At 43.2% G+C, this 16,671-nt stretch overlaps 1 protein-coding gene across 3 annotated transcripts in view; it reads left to right on the forward strand.

Moving 5' to 3' along the window:
- The window catches only part of SETBP1 (SET binding protein 1), a 269,322-nt gene that overhangs the window by 103,437 nt on the left and 149,214 nt on the right, over nt 1–16,671 (forward strand). For 2 of the 3 annotated variants that reach the window (XM_030511888.1, XM_030511889.1), the window contains exon 4: nt 15,755–15,826. The exons of the other annotated variant lie outside the window; for it this stretch is intronic. In XM_030511888.1, coding sequence (XP_030367748.1) covers nt 15,755–15,826 — 72 coding nt within the window. The remainder of the gene's footprint in view (nt 1–15,754; nt 15,827–16,671) is intronic. 3 annotated transcript variants of the gene reach the window in all.

A 16,671-nucleotide genomic window follows, 5' to 3' on the forward strand; every position in this document is an offset into this window, starting at 1 on the left:
AATAAGCACACTGAAAGTGTGTGTGTCTATACATATATACACATCAGATGACAGACGTCTGGATGGCCATGTAAGCATCGCCATAACACATGTATGCATATTTAGACTTATATAAATGGAAATTACATTTTGCAGTGGTACAATGCAGAGCAGCAGCATAATCCACCTTTTTTGAGAGGCAAATCTAGTAAAAATGCATATTTGCTGAGAAACACAGGAGAAAACTCCATGTTTACATACACACACTCGGTGCCGAGTACACTGGTGGTGCTCGTCAAGCAAAGGCAGCTGCACGCATCTGTGTTTGCTCCTATACAACTTCTTTCTTTCCTTTTGAATAGCAAGGAGGCTCCCCTTCCCCACAGCTTCAGGCTTCGTTTCTGACAACACACAACCACGTTGCTTGTTGGAGTGCCTGTCATTAAGCAATGTGCTGATTATTCTGGCAGCTCTGCTACTCAAGTCCCCCTGGACGAAGTCAGACATGGAGAGAATTGAATTTTGCCAAGGATGGGGCTAAAGGTCGTTCCATGCAGTGGACAGCTGTGTCTAGTCAAATCGAAACTATTGCTCCAAGTGTTACCAGCAGAATAGCTGCTAGCTCTGTTGTCAGTTCATTTACACTTGCATCCTGTTACAAATTAAACTGAAATTGTGGTGCGTTGAAGGAGAGGGAAGCCTATTTTCTGCCAAGTGACAATTCCTTATATCACCAATTTCCAAGTGCAGCCACTATAGATCGTTACTAGGGCTTTTCGTGATTTCCAGCGATTAAGATTTAAGATCCTGATTTTCTGCCACAGGCAAAATTCCCCTTAGCACCTGCTCTCATCTTCTAATCCCATAGGTTGAAAAGGAAATGCAGAGCTCTCGTAACTGGCCTCTTTTCTCAGCTCTGCTCACAAAGAATACCATAAAGTACAGAATTGTTCCTTGACTTCTCCCACTTCACAAGGTTTCTTTCTTCTTTTCTTTCCTTTTTCATTTTTTTCTTTTTCCCCTGAATCAGGACATTCAAATTCAGACAGGAGGAAAACTATGAAATATCTTGATTCTGCTGCAAACTATTCTGCATGGAGGTAGGATGTAGCAGAAAGAACAACTCAGCAGCACTGCTCATACACCAGTGTTCATCTCAGCCCAGCACAGCGTCTTCCAGTGAATCCAATCCTAAGTCTCTCTACCAGAAAATACCTTCTGGGCAGAAACATAGCCTCTCTCAGGATCCTCAATGGGTCCTAGCAACTAAGTTGAAAGCCTGGAACTTGACTGCATTTGGAATAAACTTGTCCCAAAGTATCAAAGTTAATTAGCTCGTGTTATGAGTGGATTGAGACACCAGCTGCAATGGGGCATTTTGATTTGGGTTGTGGCTCGGTAATTAGATGCACATAAGCTGGTTGGGGAGCTGTCAGTCAGCAAGCAGCATTTTTCATTGCAGGGTTAGGAAGTAGAGCTTTTCTGTGTCCTATCATCTGTTTTACTGTGAACCTTTGGTAGCTGTATCAGTGATCAAACATGGTGTCGAATATGAACCAAAGTCCTCCCCTGATCCACAGCTGTGGTGACTCTGTGACTTCAGAACTTCACTCCTCATGCAGCTGAGCAAGATAGTGCAAAACGCTCTTTCATATGGTGGCTGTTAATGTCAACACCATCCTTCCCTTTGGTCTGTGCCAGCTTGCACCCTGTTTTCTTACCTACCGTTGGTTCTTAGAGTGGAATTTGGAGGAAAATGTGCTCGATGATGTCATGAAATAATAAATCATGATAGAAAAGGATAGAAAAGTATACACAACTTAAATTATAGATAAGTGAATGTGTGTGACTCTGGTGGTGTGGGCATGTGTGGTGTTCTCACATACATCTGGGTTAGTTGTGGTAACCCCAGGGAGTTACCTATTTCAGGCATTATCTGTGTTAGGAGGAGAGGAATTACTATAGGGAGTCCCTGGTGATTTTTTTTGATGGAGTTGTCTGGGTTATAGACCTCTATTTTTAACAGATGAGTCAGGAGGTAAATCCTTCTTTTCCTTCGAAATCTGGGAATATGAGAATAAAATAACCAGACCGCAACTTTCTTTAATGTGAGGAAAGGCAGAAGGTAAAGAGGCAGCTTGACTGCTCCTGACATAGAGCCTTTATCAGCTCCATAAATACAGGGCATATGCATGTAATGGCTGACTGCATCTCAGATTGCCATACCAATGTTTTAAAAGCCTGCTGAAGGAGCATCTGCTTATTTCACTACTCCTCCAATGTCTTTGCAGGTAAGTCATGCATTATACAGTACCATCTCTAGCAATGCATGACTGGAGGGGACAGTCTGTAAAAATTCTGGATGGTACATCCCTTTCCCTGACCTTCCAGGAGAGAGAAACATAAGAAATGATGTATTCAGTTAATAGGCAGAATTTGTGAAATAAAAACTTACTTGCAGTGCACCAGGATTTGCATTTCTTTCTAAAAGAAAGAACTACTCTATCTCATTACTATGTGAGCTGGCTACATGCGCAGCAGACCAAAGATCATTTTCAGTAAACTCCTGCTCAGAAAACATGCTGAGGGGTGCTTTATTAGTCAGGTGAAAAAGGAAGCATCATGCTTTACTGGAAAACAAATACGGTGGTGAGTTACAAGAACTTGTGGTGAGCCTTGACATTACAAGAGCAATTTTGAGGAGCCTAGGTACAAATTTAGCCTGGTCTTGACCTTAGACTAATCTTTTCTGTGTCATCACCATGGCAGAGGAGGTTCACAGTAGTCACACTGAATTAAAGTTTCCCTTTTAGTCTAATTAAAATGCTAGATCTCAATGCCTTGCTTTTTTAAGCAAGGTTTACACTTAGTAAGAGCTGATTTTCTCAGATGTGAACACCTATTTACCCGCACCATTGCCTTGGCTCAGTGTCCAAAATTGACCATCCTTAAGCACTCAGACATGTATACATGAGGATGTCCACTGGCTTTCCTTGCAATTCTCCTACCTTCCCTGGCCATGGGCTTGTGAGCCAATGTCCTGAGGAAACATGAATTTACTGCATTTCTTTGCATACCTACTGGGTTGTTTACAGAAGAAGACCCAATGGAAAAGATGTTTGTCACTGAAGAAAGGCGCCTGAAGGGAGGATCCGTACTACTATGTAATACTGTGGTGAGTCAATATTGGGCAATAAGGCATATCGACCAATCTACATGTATATCTGTTGTAAGTCTGCTTTTGATCAGAGACATTAAAAAGTTATTAGCTGTCAAGATGTTTATGTGAAATGAGTTTCTGGGCCTCTGTCCAGTTTTTCATAACCTCACTTATTTGATATACACACAGAAAACTTTAAAAACTATGCCTGGGTCCAGTAGATGTAACAAGGATGAACGTGATAAAAGAGATCCATAGAAATTACTTTCAATTCTGGAGTACACAGGGAGGTAGGCAGCTTTAGTCTTAGCTTTATAGGCTTTCCTAATTAGTACCCGTAGCCAAGGAAATACTGTAAGACATTTTCCACAAATATTCATTAGCTGTTGGGCTTTTATAAGCTTGGTTAGACTTTGTACACTTTCTCCCACCATCCTGTCATGTTTGCTCTTGACAAATATTCCAGCAAACACGTTTGCAAGCAGGAGTGTTTGTGAAGGCTGTGAATATTGAAGAATATTCCTGAATGGTGTCTTTAATAATCCTGCTGGAGACCTGCTTCCAGGGATCGTAATGTCCCACTATTCAGGAGACAAACATCAGCACGTCATGCAGACTTTTAACAGCCCATGAATTGGGAAGAGATCAAGAAGAGTTTTTTGGAAAAGAATTTCAAATACGTATTTTTAGGCAAACAGCAGACTGCTAATAGTTCACAAATCAACAGGCTGAATATGCCAAATGCCTGTCTCTTCTGTAGTGCCTCGTTTCTGGGATTTAAGATCACCAATGAATTTTGAAACCAAAATCCAAATATTTTAGTTGTTATTCTGAATTTCAATCTGGAAGAAAAAAGGCATTTAAAAAAATTTTTTTTAAAATCTGGTCTGTTTAAAATAGCTTCCATAACAGTGTTTCTTATTGACCAATCTCTAAAAAAGAGACTCTTGCTCTTGACTCACACTTAGATGAGTGATTCCAAAGGCTTTTCTTTTTGTGACAACAATGAATTAGTCGATGTTTGTACTAAGCTTTTCTAAGTGCACTATTAAATGGGCAAAACTTCAACAATAAACAGGCTGACTGGATCAGTGATAAATTGAAAAGAGGGGGAGGTGTGTATTTTCAGACAGAAGAATCATCATGGAAATTGTCCGATTGCCATGCACTTGGAAAAGGCCTACGCCGAAAAACACTTCAAATAAGTACTAGACATTAGCTGCTCTTAAATAAACGAGACTGTGCTGTGGAAAAAAACCCAGTTGTCTCATCAATGTCTATCTTGTCCTAAGGCTTAGCTAGGATCTAAGAGTTCCTGATGATGTTGGAACCAAAACCTTTAGGCTTTATTTTAAAATCCTGTAAGTTCCTCTCATCACCAAGACTTGCAAAAAGGCTTTAATTTTGCCTTTCCTCTACAGGAGAAAATTTATGAGCAATTAAAAATGCAAAAAAAAAAGGAAGGGAATCCTCCTTTACCTTTTTGCCCAGGGTTGGTGTTATTATTAAATACCGAGTCAGAACAACCGAATTCCCAATTTTCTCTTCTGTTTGCCCTGTCAAAGGATCATATTTGTGAGTGATAGTTTCAGGTGAGGGTGTGTGATATATTCATGGTATATATTCATGTCCAACAGTAAGTGGGATTAAAGTTCTCTCAGTGGGTTGAAGTTCAACCCTTTGTGTTTTCACCTAACCAGACATCAGGACACACTGGCAGTTCCAAGAGATCATTAAAGCTTTTGAGGCTGCCAGGTGCATCACTGCATCTATTGAAAGCCTTGCATTGTTGAGCTGAAGGTGAGGTTCAGGGTGTAGAGCGGTTTCCCAGCTCTGCTGCTGGCTGGCTCTGACCCTTGGCAAACCCGCAACTCTTCCCTGTGCTGTGCAAATGAGATAGTAGTATGTGTCTCACAGGGGGTGTTGAGAAGCTTAATTCATTAGTGTTTACAAAATGTTTGTAGATCCTCAGATGGAAGGCTCTATAAACAGACAAAGTATTATTAATTGCCAGCTTAGACTGAATTGTAAAGTGAAAATAAGGATGGCTGGAGGAAAGAGGAGCTGAATTTTCTGATGAGCTGCATCAGCCTAGCGGCTTCCAGTTAAACCCTTTAAAGTTTGGTTTCTCATTACCATCTTCTCAAAAATCTCCATTTCTATTGGTGTAATAGTTGACCTTCAGTTTACTTTGGGGAAAATTAAAGCACATCCAAGTCTGCGAGTGGGGCCTCCCATCCTAAAGAATAAATTGTAGGCTTAATTTGGGTAATCATTCCTGAATATACAGCGTGAGGTTATGTCGCTCTAAATGGAACGAATCCTGATTTGCAGAATATGACTTGCATGGTGTTGTTCAGTTTACAGCAAAATATATTAGAAAAATAAATCTACCATGGCAAGGAACATGCCATGGTACTAATATTCAGAGCATTTCTAAGCATATGGGTGGGTTTTTCTGTTTGTATGGTTTAGTTTCATGAGTTTTATCTGCTTCATTCAGCTCTGATAGGAATAAAACAGACTGCTTTATCCAGTCCTTTCCACTTTCTGAATCTCCTGCAATACCACAGCAATGTCGTGCTTGGGCTCCTAGTTAACTTTTTGTTGGCTTTTTGGAAGGTATCAGGAATCGGAATAAGTTGGATAACTTGTGTTGTTTGTATTTATAAGTTGTGTTATTATATGCATTTTTCTGCAAAGCCTGATTCTTAAGAACCAAGCTTTGTAATAGGTTTCTCCTAAAATTAATCATAGAAATGGAAAGAAACTTACTTAGTGCTTTTTCACTGCTTAAAATACATCACGTTTTATTTTTTTTCTCAAACCACACTGTTAAAAAAGTATTGGATAGCCATTTCCCACTTGGCCTTCAAAGGGTGAAATCCTCATCTGGTATAAATTGGCGTAGCTCTATTCAAATCAGAGTGACTACATTAATTCACTCCAGTTGAGGCTCCAACTCTTAAAATGCCAGCAAAGAGAGTTTTGCGCAGGATGGATTTTTGGGCTGGGTGGAAGATTTTGCTGTGTAACTTAGTTATGTGTCTAGGCTCAGGGCTGTGAGAAACTGTCTATTTGACATCTGCAGCATACACAGCAAATGCTTTGGCAGTTCGAGTTAATGCCTTTTGAATTTGCAGGTTGTTTACTTTCAGCTTGAATGTGGATTTGCTTTCAGGCTCAATGGGAAATCTAACATAAGAAGTAATAGGACCAGCCATCTGTCCGAAAGGGTATGAGAATTCCCAATTTTGAACCAGTAATAGAGATCAGGGACAAGTTCACCCCCTGTGTAATCTCTGGCAAATTATCAATGTGTTCCTTCGATTTCCAACCTGGGACCCAGTCTCTCTGGTGCAGTGTGAGCCCGCATAGACTTGGGAGATGAGACTTGTAAAATGAACACAGCCAATAACCCTTTCCAAGGGTTGGTCCTACAAACAAGCATTGTTCCAGACCTTTCTTCCTCCACTCTTATTTACTACTTGTTTTGGCATATAAACCGTGCACCTGTGAAGTGGTCCTCTCCATCGTCGCTGAAGCCTGTGATCTCAGAGGAGCAGTAAACAGCACGAGTGAATGGGAACCCCCATCTCTCACCAGCATTTTGTGCAAGTAAATATCAACCCATGTATTAGTCAGAGGCAAGAGAATGGTGTAAGAGCTAGATGGATTGGGTCACCTTTCCAAAAAAGCTCAGAGTTGGATTTCAAAACTGTTCAGCCAGCACTCTTGAAAGGGTCCAGATTTTTTACTTTCTTTCTTTCAAGCCAAAAGTTAAACCCATCCCTCCACTCCACCATATAAACTAAGATGCTGCACAGGAGCCAAGTTTCGACAAAAATGATCAGCATTCTGCAGCATTTAGCAGAACACAATGAACAGATTTTGCAAAGAGAACAGCATGTGACAGGTAATGGAGCTGCTCCCGATTCACAGATGTGGACACAAATGGGGATTTGGGCTTCCTCCACATGTCTTGGCCACTCACAAGAAGTGCCATCAGCTTCAGTGAGAAAATACTCTGATTATACATACTGTGCTGTTTAGAAGGCTTTGCCCTTGTTTTGGAAGCCTCTGTAGCACAAACCTTTTCCACTGACTTCATCCATCATTTTCATTGACTTGGATTGAGTTATCTTGATTTGTATCAGCTAAAGACCTGAGCCTTGGTCTCCAAACCACTTGGATAAGTGGAAGATCGTTGCTTGAGAAATTAATAAATAATAGGAAAGACAGGAAAAAAGACTACAAGAAATCCTTTAGGAAGAACATCATCTGGTCTTTAACAGCAAAACATTCATTCTTTACTACATGTAGAGTGAAGCACGTGCTTTTAACCTCCCCGAGGTGAATAGTCCAGGGACACAGGATATCTGACAATATCCTTAAAAGCACACTGGCCTGATTCTGATACGCCTTACACACCGAACAACATTACCTAATATTTCCCAGTGTAAATTCAGCCAGAGATCAAATCCAGCCCTGCAACAGCCCTGTTTGTCCAGAGAACTTATGCAAACGTACCTCTTTCATCCCAAAAGCACCATCCCCAGGCTATCTTACCTTAATTACACTCTGATTTAAGAAAACTGGAGGGCACTGGATTATGGTCAAACTGTTTTCTTTCTTCCTTCTCTTTCAAATTAGGGCTCCTGCAGATCTGATGAGTTTCAAGATTGGGTGGGGAAACAAGATTCTCTTCAAAGTCTTGATTGTGTTTATTAATTCAATAGTATTTACTGACTAATAACCACCCAAGGCTAACAAACAAGCTCATTTGGACTGAGAATGCTGTGATCTCTCATATTATCCATGGGAAGAATAACCAGCTTACAGATAACTAGTGTGCTTACAGTGGGACAAATCAAGGCCTGTAGTCCTCTCCAAGGGAAACTAGCTTGTTTTTCTGCCAATTTTCAGACAGCCTTCTTTTCTTTAAAAGTTTTCCATAGAATCACAGCAACATTTTTCCTTATTCCCCTCTTATGTGTGCAGTCATGAGAACCAGGATGGCTTGGAATTCAATAAGCTCAGTCCAAACTTCAAATCAAAGACTTTGTGGTTTTAGGTTTTCCTTGGAACTAGAAGCAGAAAAGCCAAAACAATGCATGAAAGAAGAATTAAAAAAGCCATTTTCATGGTATTTTTGGCATGGGTGACAGCTCTGAGAGATACTGGAAATCATGCAAGAAGGGTCTGTTCTTAAGACATTTCCAGTCCTGATCTGAAGACTGAGGGCTTTAGATAAGCATCTGCATGTGGGGACCTTTATCCAAAACAAACCACCAAATCTTTTGTAGTTCAACCATCACCAATAGTGATCTCCCCCTCCACATCTCTCCCTGTGCACTTGCACAGTTCTTCGAGCCATCCTACAAGCTTTTCCTTGCGCATAACACTTTAACTGCCTCTTGAGCAGTGAAGAAGACGATGAAGTGCCCCATGCTGCCCAAAGGATTTCCTCCCCTCAACCTTACTGCACACGTTGAGATCGCTTTCCTCCCCCTTCTCCTTTGCCATGTCTTCTCTGTTTTGCAAGATTATTTTCTTTCTATTCCAGCCTGGAAAAAAAAAATATCCCTCCCCTTTGCCTGGCAGTGTGAGTGACAGAGAAGGAGAAATCAGCACATCATCAGCAAGAGTTTAGCCCCACATCTGGGACTTGAACTTTCATCAGTGAAGCACAGCACTGGGTCACTGCACTAAAGCAAGCCAGATGGATTGATACGAAGTGCTTGGTTACCCTGGGAAGGGGAGCATCAGTAGGCAGTTGGTAAAAATCTTTAGGTACTATCTATTGTGAGCTTACAGCTGTGAAAGCTAGGGTTTTCCAGGGAAAAATCCCCCTGGAGTGCATATTAACTGTTGAAATCCCCAAAACGACACAATATTTGTATGCTTGCTCCATTGGGGGGTATAACATAGGGGCAGTGTAGGTTTTAGAGCTGTTGAAACTGGAGATGGAGTGTGTGGACTCAACGTGCTGCATACTGTGTGAAGTTTCCATCTCTGAAAACCCAAATTATCATGTCTGCCAAGAGTTAATGTGCTTAGTAAGAGGATGCTAAAATATTCTTTCCCACTCCAGTTTGCAACTGAGAACTTGTTAGTCTGTAATATCTTTTATTTATAACGCCTTTGACTCAAAGGCTCTGAAAGTGCCTCTATCTGGGAGTCACTTCAATGATACTCAGGCAGGGGTGCTTCTTTGCAGGAGTCTCCAACTGAGGTTTCAGGGTCTGCTTTGCCATGGACACATCTGAGGGATGTAGTCTGCCTTGCCAAATGCCAGCACTTGGTACTAAAGGCTGGAGAGAAAGGCAGAAACCCACCCTAAGCCTGAGGAATAGCAAAGAGAGAAAACAGACGTGTAAACCATCTGGGAGAAAGGATTCAGATGGACACCAGCTGACTTTGGAAGCAGATGATGGGAGGAACCATTGCCAGCGCTGGATGACATCCTTATACAATAGGCCAGGGACAATGAAACCACTACTCAGAAGAGGGGATCTGGTGGCCCTAACTGGATATTGTCCCATCCACCCCAGGCAGCCTGGAGAAAGCTTCAATGTGGACCTTGTGCAGGGGATACATCTCAGTGGCAGAGGTGCTCCTCAGGGCACAGGTCTGAGGCTTGATTTACAGATGCACACTCACAGCTCCCTTAATGAGTGCACTCAGAGCAGGGCATCTGCTTATTTTAAGTCCACTTCAATGCCTGCCCTTCAGCTGCTCCACATGCAGCAGCTGCTGGTGGCTGAAGGACCAGCTCCTCCATGTGGCTTCTGGCAGCTAAAGGGTATCATCCGGCCCTCTGCTTCCCTCCCGTGTTATACGCTCAGGCTGAGGAAGCAAAAGTCTGACCAACTGGTGAGTTTACGATTCCAGCCTGTGATTTCTGCTTCATCCACAGCCCGGCGAGATTTTGCCAAGATACATATTAGGCAGCTGCTGAGGACACTGTTGTTTTGTCTGTACCACCCCAACCATGCTGTCTGTCTGTCTGTCTCCCGGTCTGTCTCTGCGACCCCACTGTTGAGATGGATGTGTTGCTATTCCCCAGGGTGGCCAGAGCACATTTGGTGAGAACCAGCCTTTTCCTGGCAGTTTTGTTGGGCCTCCTGAGGCACTCAGCAGCAGAAGCACCAGGCCTGAGACACAGCAAGTGCCCATCTGTTTCACTGCCCTCTAACTCTCATGGCTTCCAAGGAGTCCTGATGTGTTTCAGTGGACAAAGCAGTCCAACCAAGCTCATAAAAAGCCCCCAGGGCACCAGCGGCTACATATGGGGCCATGCCCTGCCCGATGTTTCCAGTTTGACTTGCAGCTTAATGCACTCATGCCATCATGCTAAAATCCTCGGCACCTCTCCTCCCTCCCAAGCTATCCTCCTCATCAGCATTATTAGCTTTTTTTTGCCAAATCTCTTTCCACCAGGCACCAGACAAGGTGCGTTTTGCACCACTTTATCTCCATAATGCACATGTTCGTGTTTCAAACTCTGGTTTAATTGGAGTCACATTGCTGGCCTGAAAGTTGGCTCTCTCAGGTCCTTCCCATAGAGAACATTCATTTTACCTCAACCTTTCTCTACCTCCCAAACAAACCTGTCTCCTCCCTCCTTTGTAGAGGGGCTGGGGCTTGCACATCCTTGCATGCATAAGAGTCATACTGCCTGATTTTAGGGAATCTCTCACTATCTCCTTCATCTTCAGAGAAGAGCATACATATGTCGTGCATACATATGGAGTATTTTTCTGCTCTTCTTGTTCCACTGAGTATTACATCACGTTTCACTCCCTTTGGTGCTCCATCTTCACATGCTGCTTTGGATTTGTGGACAGGAGTGGGAAGGAGTCCCTCTATGGACAAGCTAAGAGGAAAAAAGGGAAAAAAAACTCCAACAAACCAAAAATAAAAAAAATAAGGGAATAAATACTTGGGAGGAGGGCATTTAAGACGAGAGAAAAACAAATCAAAGCCGGTGCCAGGCTGGAACCAGCAGCTGGTTGCCAGCACAGCAGGCTGAGAAGTTGTTGGTGGAAGCGCTCAGTGCCATGTTTGGGTTGCTTAAAAAAATACACCCTCCCTCCCTCCCTTGTTGTTCTGCCTCTGTTTTTCTGCCTGCCCCACAAGCAGGAGGAGGTATTGGGTTGCCAAAAACAAGCTTGCAGGAAGTTTGCATTTACAGCAATGACAAGGCATGCAAACAGAGTATGTCGTGCCCTGTGACATGTGTGTGTGCACACATGTGTACACCCCTGAGCACTGTAGCTCTGGCAGCTGTGAGCTGCCCGGCATGTTGTGGGTGCAGCAGCTCTCCACTCTCAGATGATGCCAGTGCATTGGCAACCATGACACGATTTCTTTTGCTGATGTGATGGGAGGAGGTGGGAGGGCTGTGGATGAAGGAGAAAGGGGTGTGTGTGGAAGGTTGTAACGGTTGGATGGAAAAATTTAGAGGAATACAAAGGAGAAAGCAATGAAAAGGGGTGGTGGGGAGGGGAAGGAGACTGGGAACTGGCTGCTGTGGAGGTCAGAAGAGATTTATGTTTGCAGAGTGGTTTTGTTGGGAGTAGGTTGTGAGGGTGCGGGGTGCCGCAGGCAGGGCTAGGGGTGCTGCAGGGAGGATGGTGGCCCCATCGGCAAAGCAGAGGGACTTAGTTTTCTTCTAATTTTTTTCCTTCTCCCTCTGCTGGGTGCTCGGAGGAGAAGGCAAGACAAAAAGCTGAACCAGTGCCAAGAAGGAGCTTCAGCGACTCGAAAATGGCACTCTGCGCCGCACTAATATTTCGAAGCTGGGCTGCGCTGGAGAGCAGCGAAACGTGCCAGGAATGAGAATGGTTGCGTCCGCGGGGCTGCCAGCCAGGCTCAGGGGTGTTCCCCCTCCTCCCTGCTTCCCCTTTGCATTGTAAATGCGACCCTTTTCTCCTCTGTTCACCCCTGGTAATATTTAGGGCTTCTTGGAAAGGGAGGGGACCCTTGCTGGGGAATTGGGGTGGAGAGGAGACAGAAGAGGGACAACACCTCTCACCCTGGGGCTGGCGCAGTGTGGCAGAAAAGCTCTGCTTATAGCCAGTGTCTAGCCCATGTGTGTCTGTTACGATGCTTGCTGGAAAGGATTATAAGCAGACAACGAAGGAGTGTGCTCATCCTCTCCTGCCATCTCCATATCAGGGAGGGATTTAGATTTTTCTTTAATTTTAGCTCATGAGGAAGAGAAGACTTGATTCCCAGGGAGTTTTCTGATTGTTTTCCTGTTGCCACTCCTTCCCCTCCTCCTCTCTCCATACCCATAAGGCTGCTCTCATGGCTCTGTATCCTGATGCAAGGTTACTTGTAGGACATGCGAATCTCTGCAAGGTGCAGCGTCACCTGCATCGGTGCTCCCTCCTCTTCCCATTTGCTGAGAGACGAGGCAACTTTCAAGCAGCTCCATGGCTCATCTGAGCACCTGTTTAATGCAGTGTCAGTGCTTCAGTTGCACAGGCAACCTCCTGCAAAGCCTGCCTGGATAAAACAAACAAAAATGTCATACACTGCTGAAACTTTGACAGCAATTCATAAGGTGGATTTATTTGTAAGGAATGAGATGGAGTTTTGCTGTGATATTTGTTTGAAATGAAAGGTTTTGCCCTGGATTTGTCCCTTCTTCCTTCCATTCACAGGCTAGGAAAAGGCACATAAACGTATCCTTTTTTTTCCTTTTGTAATGGGGTTTTGATTTTTTATTTTTAACCCTTTTAAATTATTACCAGCATAAGCATTTCTTGTAGTAGTTCAATAGTTGAAGCTGAATGCAAAGATTTTCCCCCCGCCACACATGCATGATCCTTTCTGGATCGTTCCCTTCTAGATCTGAAGTTTTAAGTTGGCTTTTCAGAAATTAGAGGCTAGACAAAGAGAAAACTCCTACTTTCGGGTTTGAAAACAGGTCCAGCTCCTGTTTAAACAGCAGTTTTAGCACTCACACAGCCAGCAGGTCATGTTCGAGGAGACCTTTCTAAAGCACAGGCCGAGGCTCATTAACTTGCTGCATCTCAGAAGCTTGTGGGTTGTTGGGTTGTTAGCCTGGCCCAGTTTGTAGTCCCAGGAGTGGGATAACCTCCATGACCTTTCTCTCACCTGAAAACGATGCTCTAGTATATATCCAAACCACTTCAAACCTTACCTTTGGTTTCAGACACATAGACCTGGTTTTGGAAAACCTGTTTCTGTCCGAGCAGTGCCTTTTGGAAATACTGTGATAAATAGTGGAGAATTTAAGGGGACTTCAAGGTGTTATCCAGCCTGCTCTCCTCACCTTATTCTCACAGCTCTTTGCAGATCAATGGTCCTTCCTCTGCAGAAGATTGAAAGCTCAGTCCCAAATTAACACTGTTGGGAGGTGCACTCATTTCTGAGATGATGCTAGTGGGTTTTGTATGGATGTCTTCAGTGACTAACCCCTCACTCTTCCTCAGCTTTCAGCTGTGCCTTGTACCATGTAGTTGCCACAGCTTGACTTGGGCTTATGCAGAGGACATTCTTTCATCTCTTATTGCTCTTTTTTCTTTGTTGCAAGTGAGGGGTACGTGGTGCTTGGCCCAGAGAGGGTAAAGAAACCATTGCAAAAGTCATCAAGAGAGTTAGGCAAGTACCATGGAGTAGCCAGTGTGTGTTATACCTTCCACCCAATCCTACCTGTTCTTCATGAATAAAGTACATAAGTAAAAATACATGGGTTTGTATGCACACATATGCTTGTTGTTTGATTTTTAGTTGCCTATTTGGACTTAATGAGATAAGTTGTGTATTTAAGCTACCATCTTCACCAAGGACACATACCATATAGACTTGTCTGAATTTCACAGAAGTCCTTGCTGATACTTTTGCCTGCAGCTGCACCTCTTTCTCTAGTCACAACCTCCTCTTTTTAACCCAAGATTCTTGACCATGGATTCCAACCTACAAAAGCAAATGTCAGGAATGGGGATTAAAGCCCACATCAAAGTAAGCAGAGAAGACCCTAACCCCCATGCAGCTGCACAAGGTCATGGCTCATGCTTTCAGATGTGGAGCCAGCTTATGTTTACTACTGATTTAAACCTCTTTATACTTCAGTTACTGAATAACAATTGCCAACAGATTTATAGAGAGGATCCCAAAGATACAGACGAATATTAATGTGGACCAACAGCATCCAAGTACACACAGTAGCAATGTGGCATTTGATACTCAGGAAGGTAAACTGAGGACAGCGAATGAAGAGACCTTCCTAAACCTTGATACATCAGAACACAAACCTCTTCCGTGTCCTCAATATCTTGACAATGCTCTGGAATAACATAGCTTGTGTAACAGATCTTGTCCATCTTGTGACAAAAATATTACTCTTGGACTTTCTAGGTGGTCCAGGTAAGCCATCCAGGCAACTTTTTCATGATTTCCAAGGAGCACAGCAAGGCATTGGCAAGGCAGCTGAATGTCTTTGTCTTTATTGCTCCCTGTATCAAAGAGTTGTCTCTGGATGTATTTCCCTGAAACATGTCTCATGAATCTCAAGTTGTTTCCTTCAAATCCTTCAGCCTTTTAACACTTTATAATGAGAAGCATTGTCTGCTTGGAGTTGTTACGGGATGTCTCGTGTCTGAAAGAATTAATCTGGAGGATTCTTCTAACGCTTGTCTTCCACCTCTTCTCACCACACCTTCCCCACTCCCAGTCTTTCATTTTTTGGGGTTGATAACCTCACATTTCTGTAATCTACATGTGCAAATGCTTTGCAGTCATGGTCCAGTAGCTGGGTTAATCTCAGACCCCTGGAGTGGCAGATGGCTGATTTGTTGCTGATTCCAGTTACAGAGAATCGTGCCACCTATTATCTTTGCACAGGCTGCCGCTTAAAAGAATGCCTTGGGCAAAATCAGTGAAAAGCAAAACAAAGCAAACACTCTCTGATCTGAGTCACCAGAGGTGAAAATGTAAAATATTTCACCTCTGTGCGAATGGCTGGAGAGGTGGACAAAACGGGGGAGAGGAGGTGTGAAGGGAAGAAGGGGAGAAGAAGATCTAATTTTCATACCAGAAGTGCAGAAGCACAGGGCAGAGATGGTTTGCTTCAGTCACAACATTGAATCACAAGCATTTGCCCTGTTTTAAATGGTTTTGCAATGTGGTAATCCTTGGCTTCAGCTCCCTGCTTTTAACTGTTAAACAAAGCAGGCTGGTAGGCATCCTGTGACATCTTCTTGCTCTTCCCAAACCTTTCCAAAGTGGGTTGTCATAGAAATCTATGGCATCATTCCCTGACACCACAGCTCATTGCATGCCCCGGGGCTGCTGGGGAAAGCTGTGATAGCCCTGTGATGTCAATATTCTTACCAGGGTTACTTGAGAGGAGGAACCTACACATCTGCATGGGTTAAGGAACTTGGGGGATCTTCCAAAACTGAGCAGGGCCGAAGCTGAACCCCAGCACTGGGTGTTCAGATGGTGGTGGGCAGGGAATAAGACATATAGAAATGGAGAAGGGCAGAGAAGAATTTTGGATGCTTGTGACCATTTTCTGCACAGTCATTCCCACAATAAAGGTTTTCTTTTTTCTCTTTGCTCTGGGAAACTCCACAGAGTCAGATGAAGAATTTGGGACGAGACTGTGGGTTCCCTGTGCAGAGTTCAGTGACGAAATCTGTGAACAAGGTAAGAACAAGGGGTTGTGGCTGTGGAAGTTTTTGTTTCTTCCTTTTCCCCTTCCAAACCTGTTATTGCAGTTTTGGACATGAAATTTAGATGTATGTAACATTGAAATTGATTTTCCAAGCACTAAGCAAAAGAGTCTAAAAAGACCAACCTAGATAAGGCTTCTTATCAATGCATGCCATTATGATGGTTTGGGGTTTAGAATAGTTTTCATTGTATTCAAATGATCTGTGTGTGAATAATTGTTACCAACCTCCTGACACCAGGATCTAATTAGGAAGTAAGAGCCTTAAATAGGGCATTTGTGTAGCGAGCTTCCATATGTCTCCTTGCACAATTTATTTGCTTCACTCCATTGAGATATAATGAGAATGAAACGCCTAGAACTACCTTTGACTCTGAGGCTCTTCTCCTCATCTCCTCTGCAGTTATAGCCCACTATTACGAAGATAATACCTATTTTCTTGTGTTCAGAAAGAAAAAGCTACTGTACTGCTATTCTTCTCCCAGACTGCCCATGTTTCTCTATTTCCAAGTTTCCGATAGAAATAGAATGAGAAATGCCAAAACAGGCTAAGAAAAATGTAACGCTGTCAGAGAGAACAAAAAAATATAAGTGCAAGATGATCTGGAAGGAATAGTACCTACCATATCGACCTCAAAACCCTTCTGAAAGCCAATGTTGTGATATTTCAATGTATAGATGCAAATTGAAGTGCTCTATGTCAGTGCTTTTTCACTCTCTTCCTGCTAAGATGTGAGGAAGGGGGAAAGGTTGGTACAAGGCTGACTGAGTTTTGTCTTAGTTTTGAATATCTAGCTCAGTTTGGGCTAAGATGCTCTCT

Source organism: Strigops habroptila, chromosome Z, assembly GCF_004027225.2.
Source record: "Strigops habroptila isolate Jane chromosome Z, bStrHab1.2.pri, whole genome shotgun sequence".
NCBI classification, from domain to species: domain Eukaryota; kingdom Metazoa; phylum Chordata; class Aves; order Psittaciformes; family Psittacidae; genus Strigops; species Strigops habroptila.